The following is a 23,452-nucleotide window of genomic DNA, read 5'->3' on the forward strand; positions in this document are numbered from 1 at the left end:
GGAGAGGGAGGGCCGTGTTCTCTCCTGTCGACTGCACCTACACTACACCACGGAAGACCTTGTATATAGAAAAATACTATACCACTGTCTCAGTACCAGACCTACAGCCCTACACACCCCTAATAACCATCCATCATGTAGCACAGTGCAGAAAGACCAGAGAGACCGTTTGGAAGACAAGGTGTTGACACTGGAAATGGCTGCCTCATCCTTGTATTCATCACAGGAAGCTGCTCTGGGAGAGGATAATTAGAAAAATAATTATTTCTATTGGGAGTATTTGTTATATGGGTTCTATTGGTACAAACAGCGCCGGAGAAGATGGCTGCCGTTTTACAGCCCTCTAACCAATTGTACTATTATGTGTGTTTTTCCGCGTTATTTGTAATTTATTTTGTACATAATGTTTCTGCCATCGTCTCTTATAACCAAAAAGAGCTTCTGGATATCAGGACAGCGATTACTCACCTCGTATTGGACGAAGATTTTTTCTTCAACGAGGCGGCCGCGAAGGATATCATACAGACACCCGACAAGGCCCAAATCCCCGTCATTCGCGTGAGGAAGAGACGGAGATATCGTGGGACGGAGATCGGGGTGCCTTGTAAGGATCCGACGGCGAGCGAGTAAACTGCCTCTTCCATCAATCCTATTAGCCAACGTTCAATCTTTTGAAAATAAAGTGGACGACTTAAGATTACGGTTATCCTACCAACGGGACATTAAAAACTGTAATATCTTATGTTTCACCGAGTCGTGGCTGAACGATCGACAATGATAACATTCAGCTAGCAGGCTATACGCTACATCGGCAGGACAGAACGGCTGACTCCGGTAAGACAAGGGGTGGCGGTCTGTGTATATTTGTAAACAACAGCTGGTGCACAAAATCAAATACTAAGGAAGTCTCGAGGTTTTGCTCGCCTGAGGTAGAGTATCTTATGATAAGCTGTAGACCACACTATTTACCAAGAGAGTTTTCATCTATATTTTTCATAGCTGTCTATTTACCACCACAAACCAATGCTGGCATTAAGATTGCACTGAATGAGTTGTACAAGGCCATTAATCAACAGCAAAACGCTCATCCAGATGCAGCGCTCCTAGTGGCCGGGGACTTTAATGCAGGGAAACTTAAATCCGTTCTACCTAATTTCTACCAGCATGTTAAATGTGCAACCAGAGGGAAAAAAAACTCTAGACCACCTTTACTCCACACACAGAGACGCATACAAAGCTCTCCCTCGCCCTCCATTTGGCAAATCTGACCATAACTCTATCCTCCTGATTCCTGCTTATAAGCAAAAACTAAAGCAGGAAGCACCAGTGACTCGGTTAATAAAAAAGTGGTCAGACGACGCAGATGCTAAGCTACAGGACTGTTTTGCTAGCACAGACTGGAACATGTTCCGGGATTCTTCAGACAGCATTGAGGAGTACACCACATCAGTCACTGGCTTCATCAATAAGTGCATCGATGATGTCGTCCCCACAGTGACCGTACGTACATACCCCAACCAGAAGCCATGGATTACAGGAAACATCCGCACTGAGCTAAAGGGTAGAGCTGCCGCTTTCAAGGAACGGGACTCTAACCCGGACGCTTATAAGAAATCCCGCTATGACCTCTGACGAACCATCAAACAGGCAAAGAGTCAATACAGGTCTAAGATTGAATCGTACTACACTGGCTCTGACGCTCGTCGGATGTGGCAGGGCTTGAAAACTATTACAGACTACAAAGGGAAGCACAGCCGCGAGCTGCCCAGTGACACAAGCCTACCAGACGAGCTAAACCACTTCTATGCTCGCTTCGAGGCAAGCAACACTGAAGCATGCATGAGAGCACCAGCTGTTACGGATGACTATGTGATCACGCTCTCCGTAGCCGATGTGAGTAAGACTTTTAAGCAGGTCAACATTCACAAGGCCGCAGGGCCAGACGGATTACCAGGACGTGTACTCCGAGCATGTGCTGACCAACTGGCAAGTGTCTTCACTGACATTTTCAACATGTCCCTGACTGAGTCTGTAATACCAACATGTTTCAAGCAGACCACCATAGTCCCCGTGCCCAAGGACTCTAAGATAACCTGCCTAAATGACTACCGACCCGTAGCACTGACGTCTGTAGCCATACAGTGCTTTGAAAGGCTGGTCATGGCTCACATCAACAGCATTATCCCAGAAACCCTAGACCCACTCCAATTTGCATACCGCCCCAACAGATCCACAGATGATGCAATCTCTATTGCACTCCACACTGCCCTTTCCCACCTGGACAAGAGGAACACCTACGTGAGAATGCTATTCATTGACTACAGCTCAGCATTCAACACCATAGTGCCCTCTAAGCTCATCACTAAGCTAAGGATCCTGGGACTAAACACCTCCCTCTGCAACTGGATCCTGGACTTCCTGACGGGCCGCCCCCAGGTGGTAAGGGTAGGTAACAACACATCTGCCACACTGATCCTCAACACGGGGGCCCCTCAGGGGTGCGTGCTCAGTCCCCTCCCTGTACTCTCTGTTCACCCATGACTGCATGGCCAGGCACGACTCCAACACCATCATTAAGTTTGCTGACGACACAACAGTGGTAGGCCTGATCACCGACAACGATGAGACAGCCTATAGGGAGGAGGACAGAGATCTGGCCGTGTGGTGCCAGGACAACAACCTCTCCCTCAATGTGACCAAGACAAAGGAGATGATTGTGGACTACAGGAAAAAAAAGAGGACTGAGCACGCCCCCATTCTCATCGACGGGGCTGTAGTGGAACAGGTTGAGAGCTTCAAGTTCCTTGGTGTCCACATCACCAACGAACTATCATGGTCCAAACACACCAAGACAGTCGTGAAGAGGGCACGACAAAGCCTATTCCCCCTCAGGAGACTAAAAGATTTGGCATGAGTCCTCAGATCCTCAAAAAAATTCTACAGCTGCACCATCGAGAGCATCCTGACTGGTTGCATCACCGCCTGGTATGGCAACTGCTTGGCCTCCGACCGCAAGGCACTACAGAGGGTAGTGCGTACGGCCCAGTACATCACTGGGGCAAAGCTTCCTGCCATCCAGTACCTCTATACCAGGCGGTGTCAGAGGAAGGCCCTCAAAATTGTCAAAGACTCCATCCACCCTAGTCATAGACTGTTCTCTCTGCTACCGCACGGCAAGCGGTACCGGAGTGCCAAGTCTAGGTCCAAAAGACTTCTCAACAGCTTCTACCCCCAAGCCATAAGACTCCTGAACAGCTAATCATGACTACCCGGACTATTTGCACTGCCCCCCCACCCCATCCTTTTTACGCTGCTGCTACTCTGTTAAGTATTTATGCATAGTCACTTTAACTCTACCCACATGTACATATTACCTCAACTACCTCAACTAGCCGGTGCCCCCGCACATTGACTCTGCAACGGTACCCCCCTGTATATATAGCCTCCCTACTGTCACTTTATTTTACTTCTGCTCTTTTTTTTCTCAACACTTTTTTTTGTTGTTGTTTTATTTTTACTTTTTTTGTTTAAAATAAATGCACTGTTGGTTAAGGGCTGTAAGCAAGCATTTCACAGTAATGTCTGCACTTGTTGTATTCGGCGCATGTGACCAATAAAATTTGATTTGATTTGATTTGGGAGCATTTGGTATATGGGTGTTGTGACTCTGGGGGGAGGGAACGGTCATACGTCTTCTGTAACCTCGACAAGTTACTTTTAATCCTAGTTGACTTCGGGGATGTATTGCAGCCTTGGCCAAGATAAGATTTGAATTTGTGATATGTTCCTGTCAGACTTTTTGGCTGTTTGTTGTGAAAGGTAGCAGACATGAGTAACCGCCCAGGATGCCTGACGCGCGACGAGCCATAAACAAGCCAGCCCAGAGATATTAATCCCAAAACAACACATAAATAAGATGTGTTCACCCTCTGCATGCCTACTGCGCAATACAACCCCCACTAAAAGCCTGCACATTACACTTAAGGCATGTTGAAACATGATTTTCCACTTGAGATTTCCGTTCATAGAGGATTCTGTCACTTAGCTCCTGAGTCCTGTCATGTAAAGGAATCTCCATAGCAACAGTGTTGGCAGAACCCGTTGGCTGCAGTGCTATGCTCAGCCCACTCTCTATAGCTCAGAATCTGCTCTGTCTAAAATATTGATCAGCGCTGAGATAGTTATTACTGGTTCCTAATTACCATCTCTCTATTGGCAGGGTGAGAAGGAATGAACCCTTATCGCCTTTTATCAATTTCACATGAGCAACCAAAGTCAAGCCATCCAGGTCTACCAATCTGCAGCCTATTCATCTTCCATGAATCATTCATTCTGTGATCGATTAAGTGATTTGTTCAGTCAGGGCAATTTGGCAGCAGCCAATGAGGAGCTGGGAACAGACGCGACTCCATTTGCTATTGTCTAATTAATGCAATAAACATCCCAGGTAACAGATGAACACATTTCCCTGTGATGCTGGGCGGGTAACTCTTACTCTGCAGCGGGCAGATGGAGAAGCTGCAACATCTGGGCTTTGATGTCACCACAGTGACCAGTATCAGGGCTTTGTGCTGGTTAGAGAAACACAGCAAGCTCCCGACGTACTGCATCCTACCACTCTGGTGCTATGTAGAAATGTATCCCCCACTGACTTAAGCTATGTCAAATATAGAGTGCCACAGATACAGACCCCTTCAATCCCATCCGCCGGGGTGAAAATCAGAACCACTTTATGTTGAAAATTGAAGGAAAAACACTACAGCAAAAAATAGATGAGAAAAGACATGGCAAGTGGCGTGGTTAATTCTCTGAGTGCTTGCTGGCGGCTCTTGCAAAAATATGTGCAGCATGCACATCGACACACTATACACACACACAGTGCGCAAACACAGGCACACACATATACACACACAGACAATATACACACAAACAGAAAAACTAACTCATATACAGATACACACAGTAGACTAAATACTGGAAAAACACACTCTCTCAGACACACAGACTCTGAATTAGTTTAGAATCTCAGACGGAGTGTGTGATAGATATCCAGTCAGGTGTGATAGAGCAGTAGAGAGACAGAAGCCCTGGCTTCTCTGGGGAGCCTCCTGAATCCCTACAAAGGCTCAGTAACTGGTGTCATTCAGATGGGCCCCACTCTCTGTAACCCCTCTCTCCCACACGCACACGCACACACACAGAGACACAAACCCACAGACACACACACACACACACACACACACACAGAGAGAGCGAGCAGGCTGTGTGGGGTGCAGCAGGGGTACCTCCACACCTCTCCCCTGGGTAATTATTTTTACATTATTACATGTGCTCGGGTCCCAGTCGCCTTGGCAAAGTGGCAGGCAAATTTATCACTCCAGGGGGCTTTTGGGTTGCCGGCAGGGGAAGATAAATGATAAAATAAAAGTGTTCTCTGCTTAAATTGTTTCTGCTAATTCTGTTGGGGAGATTTATGAGTCTGTCTATTGATGCATGAACGGAGATGTGTTAGGTATGTTTGCACACAGGTCTGTGTGTTACGTAAACACGCAGGTAGGGCCTATCTGTTATCTATAGATCCATCAGTCATCTATCAGCGTTAGAGCAGGCTTGCTCAGTGCACTGAAGACATAATGCATATTTTATGAAGATGAGCCAAGGGTACTATAGTGAAGAGGTTAGTTGCAGGTTGTTGATAATAATACCGTTGAGATAGTCTAATGTTACAGTATAGTCTAATGTTATTCACCTTATTTAAATAATAAATAAATTAAACAATGTCTGAACGATCTGTTTTGTGGAGGTCTTCCTTTGTGGACTTCTTGCCGTTTTGTAAACGTTAGCTAGCTAGCTCAAAATGTCGTGGGATCACACCAAGAAAAACCTTTCAAAGACGAATGGCAAGTCTGTGCCACATCCACGGATTATTCAAGAGTGGGAGGACGATTTGAAAAAATGGCCGCATATCACCAACAAAGACATCGTCAATTATTTTGTATTGTCTCTCGGTGTGGATGGGTCAGAGATGAGGAGCTACAAAAGTACAGAGGAATATAAATACCTCCACAACGGCAAAGTTGGGCGGGTGCTTATTCACTGTCTTGGGGATGACAACCTGGTGTTCCTCAAAGCAGATGTCCAGCCCACTCAGAGCAAAACACACCATCATTCTAACTGGATTCTTGTATCTTCTGTCGGCACAGGGGAGACTGCAGGGTGTTCTTGTGTTGCAGGGCAGGGGAAGTCTTGCAGTCATGCAGCTGCAATACTATGGAAAGTAGCTAGCTCGCTGGCTTTTTGTTTATCATAATTTGCCCTTTCTATGACTGATATGTTTGATGTTAGCTAGTTACTTAGCTAGCTGGCTAATTGTGATGATACCATGTCACTGACCATAACTGATAACGTTAACTATTACAGCATACACACACGGTTCTTGGTTTCAAAGTCTCATTTTCTAAGTACACTGCTCAAAAAAATAAAGGGAACACTCAAACAACACAATGTAACTCCAAGTCAATCACACTTCTGTGAATGTCACGCCCTGACTCAGGGGACACTTATATGTTGAGTCAGGGTGTGTATATTCCTTGTTGTGCTTTTTCTATGTTGTCGATCTAGTATGTGTGGATCTATGTTGGCCAGTGTGGTTCCCAACTCCCCGTACTCACGCGAGGAAGCGTATGACTGGTCAGGCTACGTACTGTGTCGCCAGTACGCCGGCACAGTCCTGTACGTCCTGTGCTTGCACCACGCACGTGCCGTGCGAAGAGGGGCATCAAGCCAGGACGGAGTGTGCCGGCTCAACGCTCCTGGTCTCCAGTACGCCTCCTCGGTCCCGCATATCCTGCGCCAGTTCTGCGAACTGTATCGCCAGTGCGCGTGCACAGCCCAGTGCGTCCTGTGCTGATGCCTCACACATACTGTGCGGAAGTAGGCATCCAGCCAGGACGGGTTGTGCCAGCTCTCCGCTCCAGACCTCCAGTCCGCCTCCACAGTCCGGCCCGGCCTGTTCCTGCTCCTCGCACCTAGCCAGTGGTGCGCGTCGCCAGCCCGGCCCGGCCTGTTCCTGCTCCTCGCACCAAGCCAGTGGTGTGCGTCGCCAGCCCGGCCCGGCCTGTTCCTGCTCCTCGCACCAAGGCAGTGGTGCGCGTCGCAAGCCCGGCCCGGCCTGTTCCTGCTCCTCGCACCAAGCCAGTGGTGCGCGTCCCCAGCCCGGCCTGTTCCTGTTCCTCGCACCAATCCAGTGGTGCGTGTCGCCAGTCCGGTCCGGCCTGTTCCTGCTCCTCGCACCAAGCCAGTGGTGCGCGTCGCCAGTCCTGCCCGGCCCGTTCCTGTCCCTCGCACCAAGCCAGTGGTGCGTGTTCCTAGTCCGGTCCGGCCCGTGCCTGCTCCTCGCACCAGACCAGTGGTGCGTTTGTCCAGTCCGGCATGGCCCGTGCCCGTTCCACCGGTGCCTGGTCCGGCACCGGTCAGCTGCTCCACTCCGGATCCAGAGCAGTCCGCTCCACCGGTGCCTGATCCAGCTCCGGTCAGCTGCTCCACTCCGGAGCCAGAGCAGTCCGCTCCACCGGTGCCTGATCCAGCTCCGGTCAGCTGCGCCACTCCGGAGCCAGAGCAGTCCGCTCCACCGGGGTTTAGTCCAGCTCCGGTCAGCGACTCCACTCCGGAGCCAGAGCAGTCCGCTCCACCGGTGCCTGATCCAGCTTCGGTCAGCGGCTCTAGTCCAGACCATGACGTCAGCCCCTCTCCAGGTTCGGGGTCTCCCACACCAGGGTCCAGACAGGGCCTGGCGTATCGTGGGAGGAAGGAGAGGGGAAGCAGTGCGCCGAGGTCCAGACCAGACCAGGGGCGCAACAGGGAGGCGGAGAGTGAGAGGTCGTCACGCCCCGAGCCGGATCCGCCTCCGAGGCGGAATGCCCACCCGGCCCCTACCCTGTTATGTTTATGTTGTGCGGTCGGAGTCCGCACCTTTGGGGGGGGGGTACTGTCACACCCTGACTCAGGGGACGCTTATATGTTGAGTCAGGGTGTGTATATTCCTTGTTGTGCTTTTTCTATGTTGTCGATCTAGTATGTGTGGATCTATGTTGGCCGGTGTGGTTCCCAATCAGAGGCAGCTGTCACTCGTTGTCTCTGATTGGGGACCATACTTAGGCAGCCTATTGGCACTGTCTAGTTGTGGGATCTTGTTCCTTGTAAGGTATGTTGTGTGTTCTACCTTGGACTTTACGTTTCGTTTTGTTTATTGTTTTGTCGTGTGTTTATTTAGTTTAATAAACATGTACGTATATCACGCTGCGCCTTGGTCTGACCCGTCATTCAACGAACGTGACAGTGAAATCAAACTGTCCACTTAGGAAGCAACACTGATTGACAATACATTTCACATGCTGTTGTGCAAATGGAATAGACAACAGGTGAAAATTATAGGCAATTAGCAAGACACCCCCAATAAAGAAGTGGTTCTGCAGGTGGTGACCACAGACCACTTCTCAGTTCCTATGCTTCCTGGCTGATGTTTTGGTCACTTTTGAATGCTGGCGGTGCTTTCACTCTAGTGGTAGCATGAGACGGAGTCTACAACCCACACAAGTGTCTCAGGTAGTGCAGCTCATCCAGGATGGCACATCAATGCGAGCTGTGGCAAGAAGGTTTGCTGTGTCTGTCAGCGTTGTGTCCAGAGCTTGGAGGCGCTACCAGGAGACAGGCCAGTATATCAGGAGACGTGGAGGAGGCCGTAGGAGGGCAACAACCCAGCAGCAGGACCGCTACCTCCACCTTTGTGCAAGGAGGAGCAGGAGGAGCACTGCCAGAGCCCTGCATGTGTCTGCTCAAACGGTCAGAAACAGACTCCATGAGGGTGGTATGAGGACCTGACGTCCACAGGTGGAGGTTGTGCTTACAGCCCAACACCGTGCAGGATGTTTGGCATTTGCCAGAGAACACCAAGATTGGCAAATTCGCCACTGGCGCCCTGTGCTCTTCACAGATGAAAGCAGGTTCACACTGAGCACATGTGACAGACCTGATAGAGTCTGGAGACGCCGTGGAGAACGTTCTGCTGCCTGCAACATCCTCCAGCATGACCGGTTTGGTGGTGGGTCAGTCATGGTGTGGGGTGGCATTTCTTTGGGGGGCCGCACAGCCCTCCATGTGCTCACCAGAGGTAGCCTGACTGCCATTAGGTACCGAGATGAGATCCTCAGACCCCTTGTGAGACCATATGCTGGTGCAGTTGGCCCTGGGTTCCTCCTAATGCAAGAGAATGCTAGACCTCATGTGGCTGGAGTGTGTCAGCAGTTCCTGCAAGAGGAAGGCATTGATGCTATGGACTGGCCCGCCCGTTCCCCAGACCTGAATCCAATTGAGCACATCTGGGACATCATGTCTCGCTCCATCCACCAACGCCACGTTGCACCACAGACTGTCCAGGAGTTGGCAGATGCTTTAGTCCAGGTCTGGGAGGAGATCCCTCAGGAGACCATCCGCCACCTCATCAGGAGCATGCCCAGGCGTTGTAGGGAGGTCATACAGGCACGTGGAGGCCACACACACTACTGAGCCTCATTTTGACTTGTTTTAAGGACATTACATCAAAGTTGGATCAGCCTGTAGTGTGGTTTTCCACTTTAATTTTGAGGGTGACTCCAAATCCAGACCTCCATGGGTTTGATTTCCATTGATAATTTTTGTGTGATTTTGTTGTCAGCACATTCAACTATGTAAAGAAAAAAGTATTTAATAAGATTATTTCATTCATTCAGATCTAGGATGTGTTGTTTAAGTGTTCCCATAATTTTTTTGAGCAGTGTATATTAGTCTAATGTCAAATGGCAATGAGGTAGGTACAGAATCAAGGTGAGTTTTACAATCAAATAGGAAATTACCAACATATCCTAAACCTACTAGTTAAAAGGGAACTGTGTCAACTAGTCAACTGTGAATACCATGTAAACTAGTGTTCTGTACTGTAATTGACCGTTCTAACAGTGTTTTTTGTTGTTGAAGGTGAAGAATGCTGTATATGGAGGATTGACAAGAGTGTCCTGTACAGATGAGTAATGCCAGTGGAACTCGGGGACACAGCAGAATTTAGCTCCAAAAAGGTTGAGCAAGATCTGTTTCAAACGTCACAAACGAAGTGACGAGTTCTCCATCTCTACCTCCAACTCCTGCGTACCATTCCCACAATGCACTTAAGAAGAGTTTGGAAGGGGCCAATGTTCGAGTGGGGAGCCTTCTGCAGAAGTGCTTCAAAGCTAAACCAAACAGTAATCAAGTGCCAGCAGCAGCCACACAGCTACAGCAGCCTCATGGTGAACACGGCATCAACATACAGTGTCAGAAATGCTTGTCATTTTATGACGTTTATGTTAAGCTGTAGTAGTGTAAATGTGCCAGCTTGGAGGAGGTCACTAAAGCACAGAGTGCCTCCCATATGTGGTATTGACGCACGTAATCTTCCGATCACTGCTAGCTCAGCAAAGAAGGTTCCTGTGCGCACCTCAACAAATCCCGACAACTTTGTGCGGGAGCATCTCTTACACCGGTTCCATGGGAACTCAGCAAACATATATGGCAAGGAGAATGAGCAGGTGGCCTACACATTGATGGAGAGCTGTGGGTTTAGTCTGGAGAGTGGAGGCACAGTAATGAGTGTCAAGGAGCCACGGCTTTCTGCAAGCCCAGATGGAGTGTTAAACTCTCAAGAACTTATAGAAATCAAATGTCCTGTTCTAAGTAAGAAGTGTGAGTCTCTGACTGAACTATTCTCTGGCAAACTCACTGATGTGAAGCTGGTGGATGGGGTTCCTCCAGCTGCAACCCAATGGAGCCCATGGGTACTACATGGTGCAAATGGGCATGTTCTGCACAGGACTGGAGAGATGCAAACTGCTTGTCTGGGCTCCATCCGAGCAGGTTGTTATTGATGTGCCTTTTGATGTGAAGTTCTGTGCTAATGTTATCCCAAAACTGAAGGCATTCTATTTCACACATATGCTGCCAAGGATAGTAGATGAGTTCCAGTAAGGCAGATTAACTCTGTGCTCCAAATATGTTCATCTATGTGGTAGCTAGGCTCGGGGCCTAATACTTTGTCTTTTTAAATAGTTCTTATATGTTTTGCCTTGTAAAGCTCTCTCTGTCAGCTCTACCTTATTACAGTGAGGGAAAAAAGTATTTGATCCCCTGGTGATTTTGTACGTTTGCCCACTGACAAAGACATAATCAGTCTATAATTTTAATGGTAGGTGTATTTGAACAGTGAGAGACAGAATAACAACAAAAAAATCCAGAAAAACGCATGTCAAAAATGTTATAAATTGATTTGCATTTTAATGAGGGAAATAAGTATTTGACCCCCTCTCAATCAGAAAGATTTCTGGCTCCCAGGTGTCTTTTATACAGGTAACGAGCTGAGATTAGGAGCACACTCTTAAAGGGAGTGCTCCTAATCTCAGCTTGTTACCTGTACAAAAGACACCTGTCCACAGAAGCAATCAATCAATCAGATTCCAAACTTTCCACCATGGCCAAGACCAAAGAGCTCTCCAAGGATGTCAGGGACAAGATTGTAGACCTACACAAGGCTGGAATGGGCTACTAGACCATCGCCAAGCAGCTTGGTGAGAAGGTGACAACAGTTGGTGTGATTATTCGCAAATGGAAGAAACACAAAAGACCTGTCAATCTCCCTCGGCCTGAGGCTCCATGCAAGATCTCACCTCGTGGAGTTGCAATGATCATGAGAACAGTGAGGAATCAGCCCAGAACTACACGGGAGGATCTTGTCAATGATCTCAAGGCAGCTGGGACCATAGTCACCAAGAAAACAATTGGTAACACACTACGCCGTGAAGGACTGACATCCTGCAGTGCCCGCAAGGTCCCCCTGCTCAAGAAAGCACATATACAGGCCCGTCTGAAGTTTGCCAATTAACATCTGAATGATTCAGAGGAGAACTGGGTGAAAGTGTTGTGGTCAGATGAGACCAAAATCGAGCTCTTTAGCATCAACTCAACTCGCCGTGTTTGGAGGAGGAGGAATGCTGCCTATGACCCCAAGAACACCATCCACATCGTCAAACATGGAGGTGGAAACATTATGCTTTGGGGATGTTTTTCTGCTAAGGGGACAGGACAACTTCACTGCATCAAAGGGACGATGGACAGGGTCATGTACCGTCAAATCTTGGGTGAGAACCTCCTTCCCTCAGCCAGGGCATTGAAAATGTGTCGTGGATGGGTATTCCAGCATGACAATGACCCAAAACACACGGCCAAAGCAACAAAGGAGTGGCTCAAGAAGAAGCACGTTAAGGTCCTGGAGTGGCCTAGCCAGTCTCCAGACCTTAATCCCATAGAAAATCTGTGGAGGGAGCTGAAGGTTCGAGTTGCCATACAACCAGTAAGGATGCTCTTGATGGTGCAGCTGTAGACATTTTTGAGGATCTGAGGACCCATGCCAAATCTTTTCAGTCTCCTGAGGGGGAATAGGCTTTCTTGTGCCGTCTTCACGACTGTCTTGGTGTGTTTGGACCATGATAGTTTGTTGGTGATGTGGAGACCAAGGAACTTGAAGCTCTCAACCTGCTCCACTACAGCTTCGTCGATGAGAATGGGGGCGTGTTCAGTCCTCCTTTTCCTGTAGTCCACAATCACCTCCTTTGTCTTGATCACATTGAGAGAGAGGTTGTTATCCTGGCACCACACTGCCAGGTCTCTGACCACCTCCCTAAAGGCTGTCTCATCGTTATCGATGATCTGGCCTGACACTGTTGTATAGTCGGCAAACTTAATGTTGGAGTCGTGCTTGGCCATGCAGTCATGGGTGAATAGGAAGTACAAGAAAGGACTGAGCACGCACCCGAGGGGCCCCCGTGTTGAGGATAAGAGTGGCGGATGTGTTGTTACCTACCCTTACCACCTGGGGGCGGCCCATCAGGAAGTCCAGGATCCAGTTGCAGAGGGAGGTGTTTAGTCCCAGGGTCCTTAGCTTAGTGATGATCTTTGAGGGCACTATGTTGTTGAACGCTGAGGTGTAGTCAATGAATAGCATTCTCACGTAGGTGTTCCTTTTGTCCAGGTGGGAAAGGGCAGTGTGGAGTACAATAGAGATTGCATAATCTGTGGATCTGTTGGGGCGGTATGCAAATTGGAGTGGGTCTAGTGTTTATAGGATAATGGTGTTGATGTGAGCCATGACCAGCCTTTCAAAGCACTTCATGGCTACAGACGTGAGTGCTACGGGTCGGTAGTCATTTAGGCAGGTTACCTTAGAGTTCTTTGGCACAGGGACTATGATGGTCTGCTTGAAACATGTTGGTATTACAGACTCAGCCAGGGACAGATTGAAAATGTCAGTGAAGACACTCAGCGCATGCTCAGAGTACACGTCCTGGTAATCGGTCTGTGAATGTTTAAAGGTCTTACTCACATTGGCTACGGAGTGCGTGATAACATAGTCGTCCGGAACAGCTGATGCTCTCATGCATGCTTCAGTGTTGCTTGCCTCGAAGCGAGCATAGAAGTCCGGTAGGCTCATGTCACTGGGCAGCTCGCGGCTGTGCTTCCCTTTGTAGTCCATAATAGTTTGCAATTTCAATCATAGTCCTGTATTGATGCTTTGTTTGTTTGATGGTTTGTCGGAGGGCATAGCGGGATTTCTTATAAGCGTCTGTGTTAGAGTCCCGCTCCCTGAAAGCGGCAGCTCTACCCTTTAGCTCAGTGTGGACGTTGCCTGTAATCCATGGCTTCTGGTTGGGGTATGTACATACGGCCACTGTGGGGACAACGTCATCGATGCACTTATTGATGAAGCCAGTGACTGATGTAGTGTACTCCTCAATGCCATCGGAAGAATCCCGCAACATATTCCAGTCTGTGCTAGCAAAACAGTCCTGTAGCTTAGCATCTCCGTAATCTGACCACTTATGTATTGAGCGAGTCACTGGTACATCCTGCTTTAGTTTTTGCTTGAAAGCAGGAAGGATAGAATTATGGTCAGATTTGCCAAATGGAGGGCGAGGGAGAGCCAGGTACGTGACTGTGTGTGTGGGGTAAATGTGGTCTAGAGTTTTTTTCCCCTCTGGTTGCATATTTAACATGCTGGTAGAAATGAGGTAAAACGGATTTAAGTTTATATTTATTTAAATATTTATTCAGTACGAGGTGAGTAATCGCTGTCCTGATATCTAGAAGCTCTTTTCGGTCATACGAGACGGTGGCATAAACGTTATGTACAAAATAAGTTACAAATAATGTGAAAAGACACACACACAATAGCACAATTGGTTAGGAGCCCGAAAATCGGCAGCCTTCCCCTCAGGCGCCATTGTTCAGATACACAATATATCATGTGGATAACGTTACATTTAAGTTGTATGAACATTCTCACTGCTCACTCGGCATCCTCATGGATGATCTCACCATTCATGTTAACAATTGCTGCACAGTCTAAGACTTTGTCCATTTTGTGTGTCCAGTTACACGGGAACAGTCTGGGAGAGGATTCTGAACACCTTGAGTCGTCTGATAACTCTCTCAACATGTATACACACATTGGCTATCCTTCTCGTGCTTGTGACATCCTCGTCAGACAGCTGGCCTCCTTTCTGAGTGAAGACTGGAATGGCAAGGTTTACCTTCCTCTCTTAAAGCAGATCTCGGATGGTGAAGCCCCTGTCTGCCATAACTTCATCGCCAGGACTAAGGTATTCCAGGAAGCCAGAGTTTGGGTGATTAACTTGTCACTTCATCTGCCTTCATATGCAAGAGAAATTAACATAACGAGTCCACATGGAGCAATGACTACCAAATACTTGAGAGTATTGCTAGAATAATAATATGACTCCCCTCTGTAATGGAGATTGTCTGCTTTTTGAAGAGTGGTTTCAGAGCAGTCGATGATGCAAGTGGTGTTGGTGAACTTCTCTTTGAAGCACTGAGGTATTGTGTTCTGTTCCGTCTCTCTCGGCAGCCATGGAATGTAGATCCTCATGTGCTCCTCCATTGTGTCAATCCAGCAGGAAAGGATTCTGCTCACTACTCCCGAGGACACAGCAAAGCATTCAGCAAGATCACCCTGGAGTAGATTCAGCTTCAGCTTCATCAAGGTTATCAGTATTTGATCAGTGATATGCATTTTGAAGTAAGCCTGGTAGAATTTCTGCAGAAATGCTACATGGTCAAAGAAAACACCAAGCGGAAGGCCAGTATACAACACTGAGAAAGTGTCATTCTTCAGGATGGTGTGGGTCAATGGGTCTGCACCACCACATTGGGTTTGTTTGTGGCAGGTGGGCTTGTTAACTGGTTCTCTTGACACGTAGCTGTGATCAGTAAGTGCTGGAACCTCCCATTGAGTATCAGCATCTTTATGCCGCGGTGGCATTGGCACACTGTTGAAGTCCTAATGAGATGTCGCCTTCTGGTCTGTACTGGAGCATCATAGCCCAGCCACTTCTCAGGGAAAGGATGCTCTTCAGTCGGCCTCTTGTCCACAAAGTGATAGGAACACACAAGTGGAGGCTCCTCAGAGGAGGAAGGGGAGGACCATCCTCCTCAGTGAATTTCATAAAATTTAAATTGTAAAACATTTAAGTTATCATTTTTAGAGATAACTATACTAAATATAATCACATGTCACCAAATAATTGATTAAAACACACCATTTTGCAAACAAGGTCTACAGTAGCCTCAACAGCACTCTGTAGGGTAGCACCATGGCGTAGCCAGAGAACAGATAGCTTCTGTCCTCCTCTGGGTACATTGACTTCAATATAAAACCTAGGAGGCTCATGGTTCTCACCCCCTTCCATAGACTTACACAGTAATTATGACAACTTCCGGAGGACGTCCTCCAGCATATCAGAGCTCTTGCAGCATGAACTGACATGTTGTCCACCCAATCAAAGGATCAGATAATTAATCTAGTACTGAAAGCATAAGCTACAGCTAGCTAGCACTGCAGTGTTAAACATATGGTGAGTAGTTGACTCAAAGAGAGAGAAAGACAAAAGTTGAACAGTTTTGAACAAATGAATTTCTTCCAAAATGAAGGAGAAGCAAGAGTGTCATTTTTTCCCACTTTCAGTTTCACTTAACTAGCAAATACAGCTAGCTAGTTCAGCCTACTGAAACACCCTGTTCAAACAGAGAGATGCTATGTTAGCTAGCTGGCTATGACTTTCCAACACAACACTGGAACTCTTCCAAGTCAAGGTAAGCTTTTGGTATTACTAATTTATTGCGACCGGGCCCACCGGTGTAACTGCTTACTGACTGTACACTGTAATGTTACTGCATGATTGGAGCGGGTTTACTAACGCGTTCGTTTTATTAGCTATGCTGACTATGACGTTACTTTAGCTAATATGGTGACAACGATGTAGGCTTTGTGTAGCGGTTTGGCTTGGAAATGTTTTTCCGCATGGTCACATAAAGCTGATGTGTTATGCATTGAAGTCCACAAGCGAAGGGAAAAGGTGAGAGAGCGCAGAGATGCAAGAAGGAGTACAACGTGGCTGCTATGAAAGTGAACTGTGTTTACGCGTGATCAGGGGTGTATTCAGTCTGCCGATTCTGTTGAAAAAGTAGTTTCTTAAATGGAAGCAAACGGAACAAAACGGGCATAAACATACCTGAATTTGTCCAATAGAAAGTCTTGTTTGCAACTGTTGGACTAATGATTACACCCTATATCAGCTAGATGCAGGCAAGAGCGTGCAAGGCAGTATTGAATGTCACTGTCTGTCCATGTGTCACTGTCTGTCACCTCAAATTTGTCTCTCAACCTGTGTTGAGTGGCCAGGGACTTTCATGCAGAGAAACTTAAATCCGTTTTACCTCATTTCTACCAGCATGTTGTAAACTTTCAGTCATAGGCTAGGTTGTAGCAACCTCATGATGGGTACAGGGAAAATTTGAGTATCATGTAGTAGCCTAAACCTATCACTGTTACATTGAACTGGGTGAATGGAATATGAATGAGAGTCATCCAATATCCTGTAATAGAAATAAGGCAATGCTCATGAAAATAAATTGTCCTCCTCATTTTAAACGGCACTGACCGCCACTGGAACACACATAGGGTCGGTTTGGTGGTTTCTTCAAGTTCAATGCTTTGAGCCAAAGCCGAAGAGACTCCTCGTCCTTAGATGTGGGTGCAAATAAAAAGGCGGCTCACAACTGCACTCGCTCCTCAAAAAAGTCAGGTGGTCAAAACACTCCTGCTCCATGAACAGCTTCAGTTTCTGCCAGTTATTGTGGCATCCCTTTACCGAACATAAAATGCCCGTTTTGCATGAATCCATGTTTGGGGAGTTGTGAGAATCAATAGCGAGTTAGTTAGCTAGCTAGCTGCAAGCTATTGGCCTGAAGTGCTTAACCGGAAGTCTCCTACAAAAAAACCTGAACAGAGGTGAATAGCCTAATGATATAGTCTAATGTTATAGTCTAATGTTATAGCCTAATGTTATAGTCTAATGTTATAGCATAATGTTACAGTCTAATGTTATAGCATAATGTTTGACTGGGTTGCTGGGTTTTCACAGTGTGATGGAGTTGGTTTGAAAGCCCTTCAGAATAGAGGTGATGTGTTGTGTATGCAGTTGGTTTTGATTGGCAGAGTGATGATAGGTGTGGAGTTGTTTGACTCTGCGTGTGGAGAGAAGGGCTCTCTGTCCCTGATGGAACACCGACGGGAAGAACACTCACCTTCCATTGCTCATCAGACCTCCGTCAACACGCTGGAACGTCACTGGGGTCAGAGCGGAGGAGAGGAGAGAGGGAGCGCCAATACATAAAAGAAGGAGAGAAAAGAAAAAGCAATATGTTGAGTTAATACGTTTTCACATAGTTTCAATGACATTGATGACCACTTCAAGGCTGTATTGCCAACACTAATACCGGTTGATCAGAGAGGATACTGATGGTTTTAGCCCCCAACCATTATCAGGAATTATCCTTGTGAACGATCAGACCACTGCACCGCATGCTCATGTGTCCTCCCAATTTCTCCTGCAGCTGGCTGGATATTGATGGCTTCACTAAGGGATGCAGAGGCCCCACAGTGTCCATTCTTATCATGGAAATTAAAAATATGCTGTGATAAAGATAGCAGATTGCATTGCTTTGCATAAAGTGACAAGTAATGTATTTCTCCCAAGGACAAGATGGCTGATGAGAGCAGAAACTCATTTTGTTTCTAAATTTTTTGGTTTGAGTTATAATCGGATTTGTGATTAAATCTCGGCAAAAACAAAATGATTAAAAAAGGCAGAGGGCTCATTAATCAGGTAAAATTACAGTGGCTTGCGAAAGTATTCATCCCCCTTGGCATTGTTCCTATTTTGTTGCCTTACAACCTGGAATTAAAATAGATTTTTGGGGGGTTTGTATCATTTGATTTACACAACATGCCTACCACTTTTTCTTGTGAAACCCCCCAAAGGCAATACTTTGTAGAGCCACCTTTTGCAGCAATTACAGCTGCAAATCTCTTGGATTATGTCTCTATAAGCTTAGCACATCTAGCCACTGGGATATTTGCCCATTCTTCGAGGCAAAACTGCTCCAGCTTCTTCAAGTTGGATGGGTTCCGCTGGTGTTTAGCAATCTTTAAGTTATACCACAGATTCTCAATTGGATTGAGGTCTGGGCTTTCACAAGGCATTTACATGTTTCCCCTTAAACCACTCGAGTGTTGCTTTAGCAGTATGCTTAGGGTCATTGTCCTGCTGGAAGGTGAACCTCCGTCCCAGTCTCAAATCTCTGGAAGACTGAAACAGGTTTCCCTCAAGAATTTCCCTGTATTTAGCGCCATCCATCATTCCTTCAATTCTGACCAGTTTCCCAGTCCCTGCCGATTAACAACATCCCCACAGCATGATGCTGCCACCACCATGCTTCACTGTGGGGAAGGTGTTCTCGGGGTGATGAGAGGTGTTGGGTTTGCGCCAGACATAGAATTTTCCTTGATGGCCAAAAAGCTCGATTTTAGTCTCATCTGACCAGAATACCTTCTTCCATATGTTTGGGGAGTCTCCCATATGCCTTTTGGCAAACACCAAATGTGTTTGCTTCTTTTTTTCTTAAAGCAATGGCTTTTTTCTGGCCACTCTTCCATAAAGCCCAGCTCTGTGGAGTGTACGGCTTAAAGTGGTCCTATAGACAGATACTCCAATCTCCGCTGTGGAACTTTGCAGCTCCTTCAGGGTTATCTTTGGTCTCTTTGTTGCCACTCTGATTAATGCCCTCCTTGGTGGTGCTCCTTGCTTAGTGGTGTTGCAGACTCTGAGGCCTTTCAGAGCAGGTGTATATATACTGAGATCATGTGACAGATAATTTGACACTTAGATTGCACACAGGTGGACTTTATTTAACTAATTATGTGACTTCTGAAGTTAATTGTTTGCACCAGATCTTATTTAGGGGCTTCATAGCAAAGGGGGTGAATAAATATGCACGCACCACTTTTCCGTTTTTTTTTTTTTTTTCATTTTTGAAGATTTTTTTTTTTTTTTTTTTCACTTCACCAATTTGGACTATTTTGTGTATGTCAATTACATGAAATCCAAATAAAAATCCATTTAAATTACAGATTTTAATGCAACAAAATAGGAAAAACGCCAATGGGGATAAAAACTTTTGCAAGGCACTGTAGATGTGTGGGGGCTGGAAGGGAGTGAGTTACAGATCCCCCTAGTAGCAGGGTACACTGACTAGCATGACTCTCAGAAGCCATGATGTGGCCTGGACTGTTCCATTACAGTGATCTATAGATAATAAATAAGGGTCTTTGACAGCAGCCAGTAAAACTGTAGCAGCTCAAAGTAAGAGGCCATTTCATCTCTGCTCAACACGGATGATGACAAGAAGACATCAGAAGACTGAGCATGTAAAACTTCAATGGATCACAGGAAATGCAAAAAAATATAGAAAGAAGCCCAGAGTTTTGGAAATCACCCCATGCAGATGACAGGGGGAGAAGGAAAAAAGAGAACCCTGCTTGAGTTAAGGAGCTGATAGTAATGTGGCTTTTTGTTCCCTAGATGGAGATTAAAAGGAGGAGGAGGGCTGAACATTTCTTCACTCCTCTCCTCTCCTCCACTCAGGTTTATTTCCCAACAAGCCCAGGCACGGGCCAAATAAACTCTTCAGAGAAAACAGGAAGAAAGAGGAGAGGAGATGGGGTTTTATTATTAGTGACGCAGGGACTGAAATAAATTAAGGAAGGGGCTTGGGTGTGGCACAGCGAGGGGCTGCTGGTAGGACAACCTCTTCACTGTGTCATCAACCACTAGAGATTCAACCAACCAAAACATCTTTACCATTATCATTCTAGAACTGTACTCTAGCATCTTGCAGTTTAAGTGAAAAACAAACCACAACACCTTTACTGATCTTTTGCTTCAATCATACCACACTGGCTTATTTGCATACAGCTTTGACAGCTACTCTATAGCTACTTCTCTTTTTTCCACTACCAATAAACTAATCTCTCTCTCTCTCTCTCCATTTCCTAGGAGGAGGAAGAGTAGGGAGAAGGGAACAGGGAGGATGATACTGTGCTCTGCTGTGGGGAGGCCTCTGATGTCCATATCTGTGCTCAGACACATTTCTGCTCTGCTGTGGAGGACTTTAATGTTAGCCAGCCTGACGTGGCTGTTCCCAGATAAGCACGTTCTCCAATATGAATACAGATTAATCCCTTTTAATAACCATTAAGGGGGGAGGACATAATCAGCGTATACAAATTCCATAAAATCTTCTTCCCTGCTGGCCGCGTGTCTACACAAACCTGTGATTTACGTCTCCTGTAAGACAGCTTTACTGTAGGAGACAGGGACAGCCTTCGTCCCCTTTAGTCCTTGACTCATTGTCGTCTTCCAGTGTACACCACCCTGATCCTCTTGTCTCTGTGCACTGTGCTTACAATCTAATGCATACACACATACACTCTTCAGTTTCACTAGTACGTTTGAGTGGAACACTTATCTTCCAGCGGCCAGAGCACCAGGTGAGTATAGGGAGTGGGGGATTGTCCATAGGGAGATCGGGGAGAGGAGCAGGGTGTGTATCACAGAGAGGATGTGTTGACTGGAGTGGCTTGGCTACAGCCAGGACCCCCAGTCAGCCTCCCTGAACTGGCCTTATCTCAGTCACACTACTGGTACTGGACCAGTAGAGAGGAACCCCAGTCAGAGGGACTCATTTCATATGTAATGGACTCTGTTCTCCTACATTCTTCATCCCATCTCTCTATCTCTCTCCAGGAGAGTACACTGAGCAGAAAGATGATTTTCTCTCCTGTATTTACAGTTTCTTCCATCGAGAGACAGAGGCTGATTGATTGCTTGCTCAGCATTGGTGCCAGTCAGGTCCACTTTGGGAGAGCATGTACAGTAAATACTTTACAGTATAGGGCTAACCTTGTTACAGTTATCAAATTAACTGCAATTAACTAATTAGTCCACGACGTATAGAGTAGCGGAGCGACTTAACGTTATGAAGAGGGATAAAGAAGACTAGCAGAAAGAAGAAAAACAAGGAGCCGTTGAGGATATTTCAGAAGGGGAACATAATGACATCATCCCCAATCAACACCAACACCTGTAGAAAGAGAAGGACCCTTCAAGCCCAATGCATACATCTCACAGGAACATCAAGAAGGGAGTCAAGAGTCTTAAGGAGGAATACCCACTACAATCAAGAGGAGAGTCCCAACAGAGATACCAGACAGATGGAGGTTCATTGAAACATCGATTGTCACAACACCCATACATAGACACACAGCAACACAGTACAGTATGACAACCAGGCTGATGACTGTGCTGGGATGGGGACAGCTGTTTGTAGTGCTCAGGCCCTGCCCAATTACAAATCCAGACCATTTTCAAAGGATTAATTTAGGGAGGGGCTATTTCAAGCCATCTCTTCCTGCGGGAAAAAAGGTGTGAAATATGGGGTTTTGCCACCTCAAGGTAGGGATTTGATTTGTATTGGGAAAGGCCTGGAGTCTGTCAAACATATATAATGTAGGCAGGAGAGGAGAGTTGAGGAGGGACCTGTGGGGGGAGACAGACAAATGAACAGTACCTGCAGGGGTGAAGGTGAAGGACTGAACTGCAAAACAAGAAGACAGAGAAGTCATGTGTTAAAGGCATGCAGAGGTGCTGTAAGTGGTGCTTTGGGGGGCTCTGCACACTGGGGCTGGGGGACAGGGAGGCTAAATGGGGCCAGAGGAGAGGGGCCATTCCCATGACCCAGTGTGCAGGGCTACAGCCAGGAAAGCAGCTCAGAGGCCACAGAGATGTAGCGATAGCAGCAAAAACCAAAGATAACACAACATACACAAAATGTATCAAACAGAAATGAAGGACAGGTTACAGCCGTTTGACTGACTGTGGCAAGATCAAGAACTGTTCAGGTTCTAAAGTCAGTTTGCTCTAAGGAATTGAATGAATGTTAAAAAAAGAGATGTGCAATATGAAAAAATACAAACTATTGAGAGAGAGAACTATTTTTCTTGTAATGTTGATTTAAAGTGCTAAAGCCATTGTTGAACAACATTACATTACATGCATTGCTAATGTGCCATCTATTTCCCACTCTCTAGTTAAATAGGCTGGCAGTGGAAGGCTGTCCATTGTGGTTGGCTGTCTTGACTGGGGTCGAGCACCCCACACTCCGTCTGAAATGTCAGGGTCGGTGTGTAGGAGGATGGATGGACTGGCTCCAGCTCCAGCATGGCTCAGTCCTGAGTGACCGGCCAGACCAGCAGAGAGTCAGTTATACCAACGACCCACTCAGGTCCTGCTACCCTAGGCTAGTATCAACACTGTGAGAGGAGTACCAGCAACCCACTCAGACCCTGCCACCCTAGGCTAGTATCAACACTGTGGGAGGACGTGTCAAACATCACAACGATCACAACATGATTCACGCCAACACTCTGCTCTGCATCAATTTGTTCCATCTGAGCCTCATCATATCAGACAGTAGAAATATCCCCTCACAATAGAGTCAATAAAGAATTCTTTAAAACATAGTTCAGGGATTGCTTTTGAGGAAGTTTGTTGAGGAAGCAAGCTTCCAGTGGTACACTAATGTAACCTGCCTAAATTACTACTGACCCGTAGCACTCACATCTTTAGCCATGAAGTTCTTTGAAAGGCTGGTCATGGCTCACATCAACACCATTATCCCAGAAACCCTAGACCTACTCCAATTTGCATACCGCCCCAACAGATCCACAGATGATGCAATCTCTATTGTGCTCCACACTGCCCTTTCACACCTGGACAAAAGGAACACCTATGTGAGAATGCTATTCATTGAGTACAGCTCAGCGTTCAACACCATAGTGCCCTCAAAGCTCATCACTAAGCTAAGGACCCTGGGACTAAACACCTCCCTCTGCAACTGGATCCTGGACTTCCTGATG

At 46.7% G+C, this 23,452-nt stretch overlaps 1 protein-coding gene across 11 annotated transcripts in view; it reads right to left on the reverse strand.

Moving 5' to 3' along the window:
* LOC121566958 (roundabout homolog 2-like) overlaps window positions 1-23,452 on the reverse strand; it is a 300,354-nt gene that overhangs the window by 52,627 nt on the left and 224,275 nt on the right. For 6 of the 11 annotated variants that reach the window (XM_045214703.1, XM_045214692.1, XM_045214661.1 and 3 more), the window contains one exon: window positions 17,722-17,764. In XM_045214703.1, coding sequence (XP_045070638.1) covers window positions 17,722-17,764 — 43 coding nt within the window. Of the gene's footprint in view, window positions 1-17,721; window positions 17,765-22,104; window positions 22,132-23,452 lie in introns of all 11 variants that reach the window. The other 5 variants (XM_045214649.1, XM_045214669.1, XM_045214674.1 and 2 more) reach the window with 1 other exon arrangement.

This window comes from Coregonus clupeaformis, chromosome 5 (genome assembly GCF_020615455.1).
Source record: "Coregonus clupeaformis isolate EN_2021a chromosome 5, ASM2061545v1, whole genome shotgun sequence".
In the NCBI taxonomy this organism is placed as follows: domain Eukaryota; kingdom Metazoa; phylum Chordata; class Actinopteri; order Salmoniformes; family Salmonidae; genus Coregonus; species Coregonus clupeaformis.